The sequence below is a fragment of the Diadema antillarum genome, unplaced genomic scaffold, assembly GCF_040938485.1.
Source record: "Diadema antillarum isolate AM-2024a unplaced genomic scaffold, OU_Dant_1.0 seq00001041_RagTag, whole genome shotgun sequence".
NCBI classification, from domain to species: Eukaryota; Metazoa; Echinodermata; class Echinoidea; order Diadematoida; family Diadematidae; genus Diadema; species Diadema antillarum.
This window is the reverse complement of record NW_027271872.1, coordinates 977,400-997,523: the sequence shown is the minus strand read 5'-3', so window position 1 is coordinate 997,523 and position 20,124 is coordinate 977,400. Positions and strand designations below refer to the sequence as shown.

The window sequence follows — 20,124 nt, the reverse complement described above, 5'->3', positions numbered from 1 at the left end:
ATCCGTTTTCCCGTTCTCTTGTTATCTTGTACACAAACAAACAAACAAACAAACAAACAAACAAACATACAAACAAACAAACAAACAAACAAACAAACAAAAAAAAAACAAACAAACAAACAAACAAACAAACAAACAAACATACGGAACCCTTTACATAACCCCCTGCCGATTTTCATCGGCGTGGGTAACAAACAAACAAACATACGGAACCCTTTACATAACCCCCTGCCGATTTTCATCGGCGTGGGTAATAAGGTCTTAGTTACACAGGATAGCCTCTTCAGTGTTGCCACTGCTCTACCAGAGGGCCCTGCTATTATCATTACCCTAGCGTTGCCAGGTACCCATTTATACACCTGGGTCGAGAGGGACACAGTGGGTAAAAACATCTTGTCCAAGGACGTAAGCACTGGGCGGGATTCGAACTCGGGTCCTCCGATCGGGAGTCGGGAGTCTTATCCACTATGCCACAGTGCCCCCACTAATTACCCATGATAATGACTGATATTTCTGAAGAAAGAAAAAAAAAAAGGATCAAACAAATCTTCCTCAGAACATCATAAACGGAACACAATGATATATAAAAGTCTACTTCGTGCATAAAGATTCGTCGTATTTCTTTTTTTAAGTCCAGAATAACAATCATTTCTTATTTTCTCTACTCTCATACATTGACTATGTACCGCCAAATGATTTTCTCGAATCTCAGATACACAACTACATGCATGCATGCGTGCAATTTTATGTGTTGATTATCGGGGACAGCACTGGTTTCAATTGATTTTTTTTCCCACCAGTATCTTGTCTAACAACTCAAACTCATGTTCGTACATTATTGAGCACATACGTCTAAATATGTTACGTGCAGTTAACTATTGGGAATTCCAAGCTTCTTCTCTTTTCCGTTTGCGTGTTCCGTTTGTATACAATTCAGCCTTATTCTCGGGGGGGGGGGGGGGGGAGAGAAATAAGTCAGCTTTGACATGCCTTTTCAGGCCAGGAGAATTCTGAAGGTTTTCCCATACATTTTCTTTTTCCCCCTCTCATTGTTATTGTTCATTCTGTTATTTTTGGAGAGGCGTACAAAGCGGAACACGCTAGATTCTGGTTCTGGGCTCCTTTTTTTCCCTTCTTCGTTTTTTTCTTTTTTCCTTTTTCCTGTTTTTTTTTTTTTTTTGGGGGGGGGGGGAGGGAGCTGGCGTTTCCACAAAAATACCTGTGGTTTATGTATAGCACCCCATCCGCATACGCACACACACACACACACACGCACACACACACACACACACACACACACACACACGTGGCGGATCCAGGCGGGAGCCCACCGGGTGTGCGCCCCCTTTATTTATTTATTTTTTTTTTTTTTGGTTAAAACAGAAGAAATTAAAAGAGAAAATAGGGAGTGCGTCCCTCCCCTTTAATTTTGTAAAGGCGCCCCCTCTTTACGAAATGCCTGGATCCGCCCCTGCACACACACACACACACACACACACACACACACACACACTTGCACATAACATGGAAGTGCCTTGTACGAATGTTCTGCACTGATACTGATGTACTCTCCTGCTAGTACTCTCTAAAAAAAAATCGAGTGAAAACTTTCACTCTAAAAAGAGTGAATACAAAAAAGAGTGAATTTCGAGTGAAATTGGAGTGAATTTTGAGTGAAAATGCTCATTTTCACTCATTTTGGAGTGACGTCAGGGATCACTCGAAGATTTTTGAGTGATCCCTGACGTCACTCCAAAATGAGTGAAAATGAACATTTTCACTCAAAATTCACTCCAATTTCACTAAAAATTCACTCTTTTTTGTATTCACTCTTTTAAGAGTGAATATTTTCACTCGATTTTTTTTTAGAGAGTAATAAAACATCTGTCATAACACCTCTGTCGTGTTTGCTGGTCCAGTGTAGCGGATAAAGTTCATGTGAGCCTCGTGAGAAATAGATTTATGTAGACCTTGGGGTTGGATGATAACTGTTTGTATTTATAGGTAAATGGCCACCACTCCAGACAATTTTTTAATGATTATTACATACAGGTGTATGATAAATAATAATAGCTCCATGCTTGGTCATTAACCCTGACATTATACACTCAGCAAAAAAAAAGAAAGTAAACACTTTCAAGTTTATATTTCTCATGGAAATTTTGGTAAAATATTAGTGTATTATATACTATATGATAGGTGATCTAATTGGCTATCAACTTGGTAAGTCAATGAAAAGGGAAACTTTTACGCATGAGTGAACATTTGATTTTCTAAGGCACAAAAGTAAAAATTTCAAATATGAACAAGTTGTCATTCATACGTAAATGCTCTTCCATGTAACAATAAAAACGAAAGACAAATCTAACACAATAAAAAACATGAATTCAGTGGCAAAAATATACCTATGATCTCTATAATATCTTTGAAGCTCAAAAGATCAATAAAGCCTAAAATTATGGAGGAAAATGAAGACTTTTCTGTAAAATCCAAATTCAAATGAAATGAGAGAACAAGCAATATTGTCTCATGAATTCTTAAATTAATCAATCAATTAAGTGAATCAATGCCATCAAGATATTCTGCTCATTTAATCATCTTTGTGTCCTCACTTCCTATGTCATTTGAAGTTTGAGTTGACAGAAATTCTTATTCCCCCCCCCCCTTAAGTTTCCCACTTTGATTTCGTTTGAGGTTAAAACGAGATAAAGAGAACAAAAACTTATTTCTTACTATTTCATTCATTTCTCTCATTGTGTTAAACTGGTCTTTTGTTATCATTGTTGTCTTCAAGGGCATTTAGAAATGAAAGACAATATGTCAATTTTTGCCATTTTTACTTTTGTGCCTTGGAGGACAAAAGCAAATGTGTTCACTCTTGCGTAAAATTTCCCTTTATATTGACCTACTAGGTTGATTAAATTGCCTTTAATATGGTATATATACATTGATTTTCATCAATATCTTCTATGAAAATTATGAACTAAAAAAAAAGTGTTTTCTTTTCTTTTCTTTTCTTTTTTGCTGAGTGTATAAACAGTGATGCACTTTGAGCATGATAAAATATGAATCATATGTTTACCCTTATTTCATTACTCTTATCTTTTTTTTCCTCGTGTAACGGAGTAAAATCTATAAAAGAAGCTACGGACTCGATCCCATAAATATACTAGTGTCTATAGAATCAGATAATACGCATGTCACGCGCACATTGCATTTTGCTTTCTGTGCACAAGAAGAAAAGAACATTTATCAATATCTTAGATCAAAGAGAATAAGATGGTTGCTAATTCTGTCTTTTCTAAAGGCGACGGCAATGGGTCCCGAAACCTATCGGTGCTTGGGGCACGGAAGAAATATAAAACAAGATTGTATATCAGTATGGTCTTATTTATGCTCAGGAAGTAGGCGAATGTAGACTTTCCTCCTCCTGTTGTTGTTGTTGTTGTTGTTGTTGTTGTTGTTGTTGTTGTTGTTGTTGTTGTTGTTTTGTTATTTCCGTCTTCAGATAAAGGTATACACAATTTGTATGTATTGCATATCAGTACGTACAGTAGTATGAAGAAACGGGGGATTGCCCGTTCAGCCAATATCTGTAATGCTAAATATGACTGCTTCCACATACAGGGTCCCGTATTTACAATACATGAATAATACAATACACAAAACCTGAAAAGAAAAAATCCTTAATGAAAATAATTTACAGAGCTGGTACAGTGAGACTCAACAATAATGAGCAGAGAAATTTTTTTTAAAAAGCAGAGCGAGAAAAAGAAAAGAAGGGGAAGAAAACAAACCTTAAAAAAAAAAGAAAGAAATATGATTCATATCTGTTTGCTTGTTTGTTACGCTCAAATACAATCAATTAACTTCTCAGTGTAGATTTAACGCAAATTCTGGCTTATACTTCTATATTTTCGCGCACCAACTGAAGGCACGACTGTTATGTGGTACGTTGGTTACCCTGTCTTGTTATGTAGTATCTTGTTCTGTTATGAGCTTAGTTTAATTGTTTTTGTTTGTTTGTTTGTTTGTTTGTTTGTTTGTTTGTTTGTTTGTTTTTCCTGTTTAGTTGTTATTGTGTTTTGACTTGGTATATTTTGGTTTTTGTCGTAATGACTTTTTTTACACTGTGGAAATATAGGTTCCGATATGTAATTGTATATCTATGTTAACAGGGCTCTTTTTAAAAGCAGGCCTTTTGGCTCTGAAAAGACTACCCTGTTTTTAAAGAAGACTGAATAATACAATACTCTATCTAAATAATCAGATAATACCATTTGAAAAGATCTTAAAGTTAAAGCTTAACGAAGTTCATTGGATAATCATTATATGCATTGATATTCCCGTGTAGAGAAAAAAAAAATCCTTTTACAGTTATATAGAATTCGGCTTTATAGTGAGATTCAAATTCTGATTTGAACGAAGTGTATACAATGTATTAAAATCAGAAATCTTCTAGAAATGTTATCGGACATATAGTTTTGGGAAAAATATGCAATATCTTATAAATCATCATACTCATATATTTTATATAGCGGTATTCAATAGATTCCCAGTCCAAAATATCATGTGATTATGTTGAGTATAGAAACTGGATTTACTAGGTGGATTTACTCTTGCAATCATAATATACGACCTGCTCTATTCTGTAGCTTTGGCAGGGCTGTCAGGGAACCTTGTGTAGCGGAATACCAGAAAACGTTTCTGTAACCAAAATGTGGTTCCCAAGAATAACAGATTTCTATAATCAAATACAAGTTTGATTAATTTACATCATGTCTTAATCTTCCAAGAAAACCAATTATAATCTACTGATCTCTGGCATATTTTTATCTACATGAATATTCCATTTCAACTCGGCGTCGATATAAATTCCAAGATATTTGTCATTTCAACATTTCGAATTTGAGTATCTTTTTATACATCTACAGTACACCTCGAGAACATAAATCTCGTACCAAAAAGCATACTGAAAAGCCTGTATAGAAGGAGCAGCATGAAGAAAGAAAAGCTACATCTTATGTGTTTTCCAGCATTTGCTCGTTTTATAACAAATCTTAATTTACATTTCAAACCGTAATAGATGCACTCGAGTTATTTGAGAAGCTTATTTATACCTTTATAGGTCCTATGTTATAATTCTGAATGTAATTTTTTGTAAATATAGGCCCTAAATGAAAATGATAATGATAACAGTGGTAACTATGGTAATGACGCAATATATAATTTATAAAATGATATTTCGTCTGTTTGATCGCCATTGCTTTAAATTCATGAATAATACATTGGAGTACACAATAATAAAACCAGTTTACCAGCATAGATTTTCGTAATTCTTGCTTGTTTTATGTATGCCTGCGGTAAGGTGTAACAAAAATGTGAAGAGTGTAATACTTTGTTGGAGGGTTGGTGACGTATATAACAATCTAATGAACCGGAAAACAATTTTGAAGAAATGTGAATTTACAGACTGTAGCTCTGTTTTTGTCTGAAAAGATTGGCTTTGTTGTTGTTGTCGTTGTTGTTGTTTTTTTGTATTGTGCAGTACATCTCATGTAGAGATATTATGGTCCAGCAAATTAAAGTCCAGCACTGTAATATTGTTGTATAACGCAAGATGTCACCCCACCCACTCACCCATCCAAGTTGTAGGCCCTGCTTGTGGAACATTTAATTTGCTGTTCGAAGAACGAAGGCTTCTATAGAAGGAGCATACTGTTATCAGATAGGCCCTATGGTATGTTTACATAAAATATCGATAAGATTTTAGGATGGTCCAGAAATGTTTCATGCATGGGCAGAACGAATATAGACCCGTGGAGAGAGTGATTTCTTCCTTACGTTTCACAATATGTATTGCCTTCCTGTCGTATGCCATGTGCTGTAGGCCAATGCTTCATATTAACTACTTGTTCTATTTGTTCTACTTCCTGTTATGGTTGTCACGTGTACACAAACTTTTCTTCGAGACCTCCAGCCATCTACAATGTACCCTCCCCTACATACAGTTACATGTAGGCCTATTTTATATACACACACAAACACACACACACACACACACACACACACACACACACACACTTTTTTTGTTTTTCAATGATATTTTATTGATTTCATTCAAATCAATCATAAATCAACCCATTCTGGGTGCAACATGAACATAAGAACGGTACAAATGCCATTCAAAAGACAAATCCATTACCAACTTATACTGCCCATCATCTCCCTTCAAACATAACAACTCGATTATAAATCAATCCTACTGACCATTTCTTCACGAGAAAGTATTGACATGTACCAAAAAAAAAATGTATATATATCATTATGTATCTTTGACTATGGTATACTTATACTGCCAATCATCTCTCTTCAACATAACAACTCGATTATAAATCGAGTATGTAAGGGTATATAATTTATATACAAGGGTATATACATAAAAAAGCAACAAAACTACGTTATATAAAACTAGAATGAAATCATTTCATTGAAAATCAAATCCCCATCCCCACCAACCCCGATGCACTCAAACCTATCCCACACCCCCACCACAACCCCAAACACATACATCCACAACTACCACACACATACACCCCAAACACCAACACACATACACACCAACACCAAAAACGCACATACACACATACACCCCACACACAAAACACACCCGAAGCGATACCACCTTCCTTCCTAATGAAAACGACTTCCAAATGTTGATTGATACATACAACATACAACCGTGTAATGGCCGTATGCAGAAAAGCATCGTCCGCCCCGCACCCAAATACCGCTCCAAATACCCATTCAAATTCACCAAACAAAACTCATCAAACTCCTAGCTGCAGACAAAATCCTATAACTTTTACACCACCAAAAACTTATCCCTCCCCGCGCGCGGCCAATGACACATTATATTGCCTTCACCACTAATAACTACACTGTACTAATTAAAAGAAAAAGAAAACAAAACAATACTTAAGCTCTCGTTTCAGAAACATTTTCCCATTTCAGCAAATGTAATCCAAACTTATTTCTTTTTATAGCAATTTCTTTTTCTTCATCCCGAAAACTTATTATTCTTCTACAAATTTCCTCCAAAGTAGGAATTTTTCCCTCCGACCTTGATCTAAAAATGATATATTTCAAAATAAAAATTATTGTATTATAAAATTTTACTTTTGGATCCCTTCCCGTAACACCAAAATGAACGTCTCTCCACTCTATATTTCGAAGATATGCCATCTCAAACCTATCACTTCCTGCCACAAATTCTTAACATACACACAATCCCAAAATAAATAACACACACACACACACAAACACACACACACACATACACACACACACGCACACATACACACACATTATATACTAGCACAGGAAATATATACATATTCCCAACATATTCATTCAACAAACATGCAACATACACAATACATCGACACAAAAGAAATCGTCACCTGCTAACTTTTTAACTTCTTTATTGTATTCATAAACAAAACAAAACCATGTTACACAAATACATGACTTTGATTCAATTTTATGTACATAAGCCAATCCATATACAATTGTAGTACCACCACATAAATTGCCAGGACATGAGAAATAAGCATTTTCTTCCAAATACAGTTTGTATCTCAAGTATGAGCCATTTACACTACTTCCCTAACCCAAAGACAGCATTCCACTCACACCTATGTAGCATGAAGTTCAATGTAAGATGCAATACTGTAGTCCTAAATACATGTAGATTGTACAGTGGCTTGCATAGATATGCATACTTTTTTGACACAGAACACAAATCATTAAATCCAATTATGTACGAAGTATTTTTTTTTTTTGCTAGTTCATCAATCAGAATTTTTGTTCCTCAACAACTCACAAGCTCAGTTTCATATTTTGTCAGTTAGAACAAAAATAAAAGAATTAACGCCATCCAGTCTGTATAGCATTAACACCTTTTTTTTTTTAATTCCTGACAACCTATACCAGCTAATGATCATCCAAAATGAGTATGCAATTTCATCTTAGGCACATAGGAAGCAAATGTTTTGATACTGTATAGTGTCATGAAAATGTTACACTATTCCATATTTTACAATCTCTTCATATTGACAAAGAAAAAATAACATAGTTTATTCAAAATACATTTGTATCACACATTTTGTTCTGTAATCAATCGCTTTGTCTCTTTCAAAAATATGGTGGACGGACTGTAATTTGGTTTGAGCAGTTAACATTGCATAGGCGACGATATGCATAAGATAGATTGTTCTTTGTCCTTAGCACTTTGTGAATGGAAAAACACAGCTGTTCTGCTATCAACAAAGATTAAACTGTACTCACAACAGATTTCACAGACACTACAAGTTTTCATGTGTTAACAATACACTTATTGACATATATCTAAAACGAAATGAATGTTCCTGATTAATATTACATCACTACTGTAACAACTTAACAGCACATAAGGGCAAAACAAGAATATACATGTATCCTGAGACATATGAAAATCATTATCTCAATTACCATATCAAAAGTGCTCAGCTCTTCACACTCATACCCCACAAAGTACATGGCTCATAGCAACATCATTCACAGTTCAGAATGGAAAGAATGCTGTTATCACACAAGATCATACCACATACCACAGAAAGTGGTGGGGTACATAAGTGTGAGATGATAATGTGCAGTTCAATAACTCTGTGAATACATATCTCTATGTGAAATTCTATGAAATTGCTCAAAATATCTGATGTGATACAGACGAACATACAGTATAAGGTGATACCATTACTTGCTTGCGTCCACAGCAGAAAAAAAAATAAAATAAAATATTGCCCATCCAACACAGAATCCATGGAAGTGACCTCCACGTAATAACTTTCTCACTTTCATCATAACTGAAATGAGTTGGCTAGTAGCTTTAAAATGATAACCTGTTTGGAGCCCTCCATCTAAGCTTGGGGGAAAATGACCGCGTAGAGGCACAAAAGTAACTAAGTAAATGTCAATGGCTACCAGTATGAACTATGTACACAACATATTTCCAAGTCTAAAATCTTGTTTCATCAGATTATTTACTGATTAACATCTTAGGTAGACATTAGTAGCATGTCTCAGTTCAAGGATGATCAACTAGCACTACATGACCTCTCCTTCCATCCCTCCCCCCTCAAAAAAAGAAAAAAAAAAAAGAAGAGAGAAGTATACTAAACATTCAAGTTTGAAACCAAATTAGAATAGCAGTAGAGAGAGGAGATTGCAGTAACAACATACAGCAGTCATCTCCCCCCCCCCCCCAAAAAAAAAAGGGAAAAAAAAGAAGCAAAAAGCAATTTTATACCCAAATTTCCATTTGGCCAAGAATGCTAGATTTCCCTTTCAAGAACTGGTAGCCTTGCGACAAAAGCTATAGACCACATAAATGGCAGACAGTCTCGAAATGAATGTCTCCAGACTACGGTATAAGGCTGCTTTGCACACATTACATACCAATGCATTGACCCGATTCAGCCATGGGAATAAACTTAAAAAGCATGGTCAAAATATAGTTTTATAAGAAAGCACCCAAGATGATAGCGCACTATTGAAGCATTCAAACTTTGTGCATGCTTAAAGACAGCAAAGAGAATACAATTTCTGTCAATGCTGGTGAATACAAAATAGACAGCAGTTTTTATATGTTTGTTGTTGTCACAGACCCCTGCTTAGGGGAAAATACAAGAGACCCACATAAGTTTTTCTTCATTTTCAATGGTTGGAAATAAATGAGGACGTACCGGTAAGCTACATACTTGGAACAAGATTGCCTCATAATAAAAGTAGGAACTCAGCCAATTTACTTACTTGCAATGGCAAGGGGGATGTTTTCTGTGCTCTGCTAGACAGATGTTTGTGCTTCAGATATTTTTTGTGCTTTGTTCTGTAATGATGACATCCACTCCATGGCGCTGCCCAGTTGAACAACACATTTGTGCTGAAAGCCTATAGCGGCAGAACTCTGGTTAGTAACTGGTGCGATGTACATGTACACTGTAAGCTGCTCACTACTAGCACAAACTGACCCTTACTAAGCGTTTATACCGAGTGCAGTTTACACCAACCATCTGAGAATTTGCCACAGAAGTACAGGATGCACATTAGAGCGGGGCAACTAGCAATAATCGCACCTCGGATAAACCTAAGTGGCTACGATACTGTCTCTTCGCTGAGAGAGGGGACAGAAATACAAGTAGAGAATGTTTTTTTCAACAAAGCATTTGATGTACGTATCACCAGACATACTCAATGAGAAAATACAAATTATTCAATCACAAACCTTTATTTGTCATTGAAATTTGATAATTTGTGGCACTCTAGCATTATAACTCCTTCTTCATTTATATACAAAGCTACCAACTATAATAAGCAGCAATACACCAGCATTTCATTCTATTTTGTGAATGCTAACGCAAAAGCCATTAAGTGCCATTTTCCATACATGCCGTAAATAATTGTGACAAGTACCAAGTACTGTAAATGATGTCAAATTACATTTTACATGTGGGGACACGGGAAAAGAGGGAATGGGGAAGATGAAATTATATAAATATATATATATTCACAATTTTACATGAGAGTTTGTAAGTTGCTGCTCATTTTCCAACAGTTCTTTGATTCAGTTATAACAGCTGTCCATGAAGACTATCAATTGAGAACCACTGATTCATATGTGGGCACCATGTACTTGATGTTGATGAAAGCATCATCCCCGCCCCTCCTCTCAAAGGCTTCCAACGTCTCCTGGATCAGGTCGCCGATGTTCTCTCGCCTCTGCTGCCCGTAATCGATGCAGTCTCCGGAGTTCAGGTTCTTGGACTTGAAAATGTTGAGGATGGGGAGAATCTGTCGGTAGTACGGCACCAGCGCCTCCCCTACCCGGTCCCCAGACACTACCAGATGCTGCATGACCTTCAGCGTTGTGCACAGGACCTGCATTGCGCAAACAGCAGAACCAAAAGGATTAAATTTAGGCATGCTCATATATTTATAAAACATGTCAGGACTTATTCCTTCTCACAACTGATACAGATATTCTGGTGCACATTTCAAAGACGTACCTATCACACCATCATGTATTGAAGACAAAAAATTTAGCAAGAATGTCTTGCAGTACAAACATGTGGGGCTGAAAACTGAATAGCACCATGCATATCAAGAGTTACAACATACAAGTAGAAAAAATCATCTTTAGAAACTGGCAGCCACATTATGTACAGTATGTACAGTCTCTTCAGTTGTACAGTGTATACATCGCACACGTAGAAAATGTACTTGAAGTCCATTTACACCTCATGAAGTCATGTCTTGTCAGTGACTGGCATAACAAGGAATCAAAGTTGAAATACAGAACATCAAATCCATGAACAGACCAATACTGTACATGCTCACAGCGAGGGCACTCACCTTAGCATTCCTCATTGCCAGAGCCTTCTTGATCGGGATGATGAGCTGTGGGATGACGTGGAGGATCTTGCCGCCTCCGTGTTCAAGCATGTCGTGTACACCCTGCCTCGCAAAGAACTCGTATGGATGTGTCGTCTCACAGAGACCATCAAAAAACATTGGCAGATAGTGGTGGTAGTCTAGCTTTTCAATTTCAACCTGCAAATGCAAAGAAGCAAAAAACATGAAATACCATTATTACTATTAGGGTTGGCATCGTCCAGCTCCAGTATTCTACTGCTGGATTCAAGATGTACAGTGTACAGAACACTATTTTCTGGACCAAACAGTAATAGCATCCATGATAGCAAAGCTTGATGATAGAAATACATAGAATGATAAATTGAGAGACTAACGTTAGATTACAATATATTTCTGAATTGATCTACACACACTGTCATTATGATCACGAGACCGATTGCTAATTATCAAATCAACATCAGAAATTTAAAGCATTCTAGATCTATCAACACAGCTTCATTGTTATATGTGGGATGTGACGTGAAAATTGTGATGAAAAAATAGCACCTGTGAGGCTGTGTTTGTTTACACTCGTTGTGGTAGTGTACACGGATGTACACATGAGCCCATGGTCCACGCACCTTTGCTTTGGTACAGGGATGAATTGTTATATATTTCTAAACTAGCCTGCTTTACTCTTCACCTGTCTTGCAAGCCAGACTAGACACTACCACCAGACAGTACTAGTAGACTGCACGAGCTCGAGTCTGAAACTGGTGACATTTGGTGTAACTGTTGTATTGACATTTACAAATAACAAATTGCCGTCATCCATCGGCCAGCCATCCATAGACCCTAAATGTTCCTACATCCTACCTAGACTCTTTATCTCTTTTTTTTTCCTAAGTTAAAATGACACTAAATATCCACTTACCTTCCACGCAATCTTATTTCCTTTCGTGTCGTGTTCTAAAGCAATTGGGAAGTCTCCTCTTTCGTAAAATTTCCTGAAATCAGTAGCCTTTGCGAGTGGTCGTTCAACGAATGCGCCGGCTGCGGGAGGACCAACAACCACCGAGTTTTTCATCCTCGATTTTGTCGAAAATCCTTCGGATTCCAGCTTTTTCTGTTGAGTTTGATGCTTGGGCATGATTGTGGAGTTCCTCTTCAAGGCAAAAGACCAAACTTAGGTTTATTCTTTGTTTCTATTTGACACGATACACGATTGCAATCTGGCGTGACTCGATTAGATTCAGTGTCTATTCACTTCGGATCCTGTGTGTATGTTACGTACGTACACACTGTGCAAATGAACGTGGCTTTACGATGCTTTGCCTCCTGTACTACGTGGATTGGCGTTGTGCGTGTAATGTAACCAAAGCAGAGACCGAGCTGGTATCATGGTTTCGCACCGACTGTATCGTTATTGTTGAAGGCAAACAGTGAGGATGTTGCCTAGTAACAACGCCTCGTTCGTTGCATGGTATTTTTTGAAAAAGCTTTTATGCATAATATTTGGTAAATTATATTATATTATAATAATAAAATATGTTTTGATATTGAACAATATATTTTATGTAAATTATGATTAAAAATGATATGTATTTTGATTAAAACTTGTGAATGAGAACAACAATTACGAACATATAAACAACAGCAGAAAGGCGGTATGTGGCTCATCACTGTGCGGAGCAGTGGTGCGGAGTTACTAGTCCGTGGAGTCGGAGCAGGGAGATGAGTACTAGTATAGCAGGGAGTGTCCATGTGCCATATTAACGTGCTGGGTAGCTCCTTAAGGCCTACCATTTTTAATTCATAAATATGGACTTTGAAAATGCATTCATCTCTATGTTATCAACAGACAGAAATTCAGTCTGTCCGCATGATTTTATAACATACAGTCTTTATTTTGATTTTTACGGTTCTCCGGAGGAGGGGATTCCTTGAAGCCAGACGTCACTAGTCTTTGCCATATCCGCGGGGTAACCTGTCACTAAACGCCCTTGCTATAAGTAGAGCAATATTTCAACTTCAGTTTGCCAAGGGAATAAAAACAATAGAAAAGATTAGAAATAAATAAATAAATAAATAAATAAATAAATTCTTCACATGGCGAAAGATAGAGCTTCTATTTTGTCTTGATGGCCGTAATATTTTGTCTTCATTGTAAAACAACATCTAAGGAAAACAAAGAAGAGAAGAGAGAAAGACAAAATAATGTAAACATTTAGGTAAAGTGGCATCAGCTAGAGTTCACATATCAAAATCCACAGCGAAAGCTAATTACAGTATCAATCTGGTACATATACAGCGTAGATAGATATGTAGATAGATCTGGATATATGATAGATAGATAGATAGATAGATAGATAGATAGATAGAGATAGACAGATTGATAGATATATAGATAGATAGGTACTAGGTAGATAGATAGATACGGATAGGTCGAGATATTGGCTCAATTTATGATTATGCCTTGTATCAAACCATTTTTTACCAAGCACAACGAAACCATAAAATCTAGGACAAAGATTTTTAATTACCCTCCATAATACCGCAAGGATAAAACCTTGTGTAAAAGCATGCAGACATGTAGGCCTATCTTCATAACATCTCTGATGACAAGGGAGATGCATTTGAACTAATATATACATGTGTGTACATATATGTAATTATAATTATTATTGTTATTTTATTATCATTATTATAATTATCATTATTATTGTTATTGTCATTTTATCATTATAATAATAATAATAATAATAATTATTATTATTATTATTATTATTATTATTATCATTACTATTATTATTAGACCTATTATTATTGTGATTATTATCATCATTATTATCATTGTTATTATCATTATTATTGTATGCAGATTTTGTATTGGAAAGTAAAAGTTTACATGAGATTGCTCTTCATAACAAAAAAAAAAAATAGATGACACTTATATACGTTGTCATTAAAACTTTCTTCATCCGTTTCTTTCTATTTGGCTTCGAGCCTTGACTGAGCAGTTCCTTGGTAAGTCTTCGCACCGAGTATCGATTTTTTTTTTCTCTCTCTCTCTTTGGTTGAGTGCGTATAATCACAATGTAAACTGATACGATACAGAGTATACTTCAGTAGTGTACACCATGTTATGGCTTCTTAAAGGACACTGAAATGTTGTTTTTGTTGTTGTTTCACGGTATTTTGTACGACAAAATGCTGACCGTATGCGTGCGTGTATAGGACACGGTGTTTTTTTTTGTTGTTGTTTTTTTTTGGGGGGGGGGGGGGGGGGGTAGACGTGGTCCAGCAACAGGGTTTACGCGGGATCAGAGGTGCTCCATGACACTGGACTGGGTCTATACTGTTTATAGTGGCCCTCACGTAAATGACTTCTCAAGAAATACCGTAATAGTAGGCGTATTTATACTGGCAATATTACTTAAAGGGGAAATCCAGTCCAAATATAAATTGTAGTGTGATAAGAAAGAGTACAATACGAGTTCAACAGTAAAATTTTGATTGAAATCGGGTGAAAAATAAGGAAGTTATGACATTTTGAAGTTTCGCTGATTTTTCAGGATACAGTTCTTGAACAGTCAATATGAATATGCAAATGGCAAAGTGAACATGTCATCCCCTCACAACATGCCATATAGTTTCAATGTACATAAAATTTTGAATTGGAAGTTTTTCATTCAAACGCAATTTTGCCCGATGCTAAAATCCTTGAGGCACTATTCTGAAGTTATTCAACCAGGAATAACATCATGTTTCAGACTTCAGTGACAGAAACAATGAATTTTCGTCAGTGTTTTGGACACGATCAATGGAAAATTGTGAGGATATGACATGGTTAGCTCACTCACTTGCACATTTATATCCACTGTACAAGAACTGTTTTGCAGAAATTAGCAAAACTTCAAAATGCCATAACTTCCTTATTTTTCATCCGATTTCAGTCAAATTTCTGAACTTGTAAGATTTTACTCCTTTTATCATCCAGACTAACTTGTATTTGGACTGAATTTCCCCTTTAAAGGAGAATGAAACCCCAAAACATAATACAACACTGTATGTGAATCGAGGGGATGCAGAATACATACAGAACACATCAGCGAAGCTTGAGGGAAATGGGATAATCCGTTCAAAGTTATTTAGTCCTATACATGCACTAATTTATAGCTTCGTCCGCTTTACCTAAAAGATGTTATCACCTCTTCTTCCTGCATAATCTCCCTCCCCCTCTCTCTCTCTTTCTCTCTTCCTCTCTCTTTGTCTATCTTTCTTTCTTTCTCTCTGCTTCGTCTTGTTACTGACATCTCATGGGTAATCTTACTCGGATGATGTTCGTTCCGAAGTTCGTCAATGAGATTCGTTATTCCGAATGATCGTTATTCCGAAACATAAAAATTCCTCATGCCGATAATTTTACAGATGTTCGTTAATCCAAAATTGAAATATCAGGTGCGGATCCAGGAATTCCGGAAAGGGGGGAGGGGGGAGGGGGCTCAATATAAAAAAAAAAAATGAAGGAGGAGCCTATCTGCGCCCCTTTGATTTTGTTTGTTTTTATTTCTTTTATTTTAAATAAGGGGCGACAGGCGCCCGGTGCGCCCCCACCAGTATTACGAAAGTTCGTCATTCCGAGGTTGTTGTTGTTGTTGTTGTTGTTGTTGTTGTTGTTGTTGTTGTTGTTGTCGTTGTCGTTATTGTTGTTGTTTTGGGGGGTTGATCTTTTATTGATTGTTGCCTAAGTGTTTCCAAGATTTAAATATCTCACCTGAACTTTCACATCAAAACACAGACACACCCACTCTACCCCATCACACACACAGACACACACACACACACACACACACACACACACACACACACACACACACACATACACACACACACACACACACACACGATCAGTATAGACAGTCACAATCATGATTTATTCAGCATTTGAACTTCACAATGTTGATACTGATCAGAACGGAACATTAAACATCATCAGTTGTACTTCTTATTGTTATTGTCCATGACAGCTCTATCTCACATACATGTACTTATGCTTATGTACAGTATACATTTAATGCAGTCTGAACTCCAACTCAAACTTTATACTTCAATATTAGTGAACAGGGTTATACCGAAAGCGGGGGGGGGGGGGGGTTTCAGAGGCAGTTACCAGAACGAGTTTCAGAGGGAATGCCTCGACAATAGGTCTAATACTATACGTTTACACCCACTGTTTATCAAAACAGATACGTCGCATAACCTTATACAGTATATCAAAATAGGTAGCAGACAAATATACTTTATAACTCGTTCATCATTATCAGTGTTTCTTTTATTCAGATCTTTACAGTTTCATAAGGTACGGAGCAATAAAAATGCTGTTCCTTTATTGTTGTTGTTTTACCTGTTCTGATTGCACAGTTTTCAAATGCTCCATTGCCGTTTAAGTTTATAAAAGATCAAATTGGCAACACAAAATGAAGAAGATCGCTGTCCGTGCTTCTTTCTCGTCCGACGATTGGCTAATTTTAATGTTTTTCATTCCTTCGACCTTATGCAGATTTTATAGATAAAACCAGTTCCAAATCTCATTCAAGTGTATATGCAGTCAATTGAGAGTTACCAGTTAAAAAAAAAAGTGATGATGATTTGTTGGTAATGTCCAATTGTAGATTATCAAAAGGACTTGTTGGGTTAGAACAGAAGAGTTAGAATGGCATGTATTACATTTCCGCCTTTACAGAAAATCCATGCGAACAATTACGTGTGATGAATATCGTTAACATCACGAGAAGCCGGCTGCTAAGTGTTGTCTATCAATAACATTAGAAGTGTTGCTTTACACTACAGTAAAAGTTAACTACACTCAGTACACTGTAAACACTAAGTTTTGCTAAAAGACATGTTTCATCGCCTCGTGAATAGTCCAAGGTATGAACATACGACAGTGAAATGGAAGTAGGCCCTATACCTTTCACATCAATTACCATGTACATACATACCGCCACAATCTTCTTTATAGGCAAATGAGCGCAGAGATTCATACATAATCATTCACAATATACTAGGGTGATTCGCGGGCCTTAAAAAGTTACCAAAATATCACACCTTCTCATGGTCACATTCTATAAACAAAACCATATCAAAACAGCTTCGGAATTCGGTTAACAGACAGAAGAATGTCTGGAGCTGATGTAAACATTTTGATATGCCGCCACACAAACTGGATGAGTACTGAAACATTTTCATATTGACATCTTTTACAGTTTTAAATGATATCATTCGTGCCCAATTATACAACATCTAATGATAAGACCACGTTTTGACCGCCTTTTGTTTGCTTTGATTTGATTTTCGTTCTTGCCGAGGAGATCTATTTGAGTCAGACGGGTATATTCTACCTACTTTTCAGAGATATTATCATTGGAGAAATTTATATGCAACTTTGTAACTTCGTCGTACCATCTCTGTTGTGAACCTGTGCAGCTATTATGCTCGTCATTCAGCGCATTAGTATAGGATACCATTCACGGTATTGAAAGAAGTGCAAAATTTAAAGATTCTGATAACTATTTTGCAGATAATAAATTCTGTCTGCTTGATTTTTGTTTCGTTGTTGTTGTCCTGCAGCTGCCTTTTTTTTTTGCCGATGATGGATTTTGTTAAGACTGATCACTTGTATGTCATAAGGACCTTGAGGAAGAACAGCTCATGCTGATCAAGCAACCCTAAATAAATACTATTTCAATAAAATATGGAAATAAAACAAAAACTAAATATAGTTAGCCAGGATAGCAATGATATACTGCTACTTAACATTCACTTGAACTTTACGTCTGCGACGTGATGATGTTGTTAATGGTGGTGTCCTCAAACATTGCACCTCTTTACGGGAGACCTCTTATCTCTTGGTACATGTATCACAAGAGATTGTGAGATAAGAATCTCGTGCAACCTTGCCATTGATTTTATACTGATCAAACTGTAAGGCTAACACAAAGGATACAGTGGGATCATTCAATTTTTAAGCTTCCGATCTTAAAGGGTGTGTACAGTTCTGGTCGAGGTGAGGATTTAGCTTCTAACGTTTTGCGAGATATTCAGAAACCACTCTATGAGATGTCAAAGAGAAATTCGGTTTTGAAATGGCTGAGATATCCAAAAACAAGGTGAAACAAAGATATCCTAATAAAGTTGTGGCATGTCGCCTTTTATTATTAGCGCTTTTTTTGATATCTCAGCCATTTGAAAACCAATTTTCATCAAATAAGCGTTGAATCCTTCTTTAAATTACATGCTCTTTCATATTTTATAAGAGGCTTTTCATTATCTCACTTAGGAATGTTCAAAACATGAATCCCCACCTCAACCAGTACTGTACAGTCCCTTGAAATTGAGGCATCAACCTCTATTATACATTGCTTGACATGACAAGAACGGTTGGTAGCATGGACGTGATTGACTGACAGGGCGCTCTACTCTCACCATCCCATTTTAACCGAGAGTGACGTAATTAGCACTTTCCAGCGATTTCCCTGTAATAAGTGACGTTGATTGCTCCTTTATAATGGATCATTGATCAACTTGGTTCTCTGTTGCATTATAGGGATTAAAAGGCTGATCCTTTATTACATACACTATACATCCTGGTCACTGTAGATACGCTAAGAGGCGGAAGGTGTACAGTGGGACAGAATTACAAAGAACTTGCGAAATCGTATCAGTCTACTTCTTCTACTTCGGTACTAGACAGGATCCATCACTCAGTGAATGTATAGCGTCGAGGGGACCAGTGAGTGTCCCGTGCAGTGCAGGCAGACGGTGCTTATAGTACAAGGTGCGAGTAAATAGACCTACCATCTATTTAATATTGTAGGCATACCTGTGACAAAGTCTTTTCCAGACAACCATGAGAATCCTTGCTGGAGGTTTGCCCGACTATCAATGCACATGAAATATAAAATGATAAAAGTGCAGTAGGAGTCCAATAAGAGCGCAGTACTTAAAATGCATCGATTATATGCAGGGGATGAAATAGCTTGTTGTAAGTCCTCGGAGAAAAGTAGTCATAGGTTTGAATAGATTAGTTAACCAGCCCATTTCCTACACTCTCTCCTTGCCTATTCCACGTGATTGGGTAGGCCAGAATACCCTATACAGATAACAATGAAACCACTACTGGGGCCCGTTGCATAAAACTTACCATTGAATTTCAATGGTAACTACCGTCAAAATTAGGCATCACAGCCAATCAGCATCAAGGATTATAAAATTTACCGCTAATTTGAAGACTTACCGCTAGAAAGGAGCGGTAAGTCCAGCGGTAAGGGTTTTATGCAACAGGGCCCTGGAGTTCTCTTTTCAGCTGTATTCCCACTGCGGATAAGCGTAAAATGGCAATTATGTATGAATAAAAATGTGTGATCTATTACTTGTCTTGGTCTACTCCCAATTCTTCTAATAGCCGTTCAGTCTCAGTTTTTAACCCACAAGGTCTAATCCTGTTTTGTCTACGACCAGTTCGTCTAATGACCACTTAGTCCATTTGCCACTTGGCCTCATCATCAGTTGGTCAACTTTCACATGGGCTACGCCCATTCCGTCTAATACCTATGTACGTAGGCCTAAATAGTAGACGAAATGGGGGGGGGGGGAGAAACATATACTTTA

At 36.8% G+C, this 20,124-nt stretch overlaps 1 protein-coding gene and 1 non-coding gene across 2 annotated transcripts; both read right to left on the bottom strand.

Moving 5' to 3' along the window:
- Positions 1-8,849: 8,849 nt before the first annotated feature.
- On the bottom strand, positions 8,850-12,803 carry LOC139743007 (parkin coregulated gene protein-like). The gene is made up of 3 exons (XM_071653514.1): positions 12,386-12,803; positions 11,452-11,649; positions 8,850-10,977 (listed from the first exon to the last, which is right to left on the bottom strand). The coding sequence occupies exons 1-3, from the start codon at positions 12,599-12,601 to the stop codon at positions 10,693-10,695; spliced, it is 699 nt and encodes a 232-aa protein (XP_071509615.1). The 5' UTR covers positions 12,602-12,803; the 3' UTR covers positions 8,850-10,692.
- Positions 10,097-10,220, bottom strand: LOC139743014 (U4 spliceosomal RNA). The gene has a single exon (XR_011711735.1). It is a non-coding gene; the product is annotated as a U4 spliceosomal RNA (small nuclear RNA).
- Positions 12,804-20,124: the final 7,321 nt, after the last annotated feature.

Excerpts from the sequence above, each read along its gene's own strand:
- LOC139743007 (XM_071653514.1), bottom strand. The coding sequence starts at position 12,601 with ATGCCCAAGCATCAAACTCAACAGAAAAAGCTGGAATCCGAAGGATTT. Across the intron at positions 11,650-12,385 it reads GAAATAAGATTGCGTGGAAG|GTTGAAATTGAAAAGCTAGA; the intron begins GTAAGTGGATAT and ends TTGCATTTGCAG. Across the intron at positions 10,978-11,451 it reads TGGCAATGAGGAATGCTAAG|GTCCTGTGCACAACGCTGAA; the intron begins GTGAGTGCCCTC and ends TGCGCAATGCAG.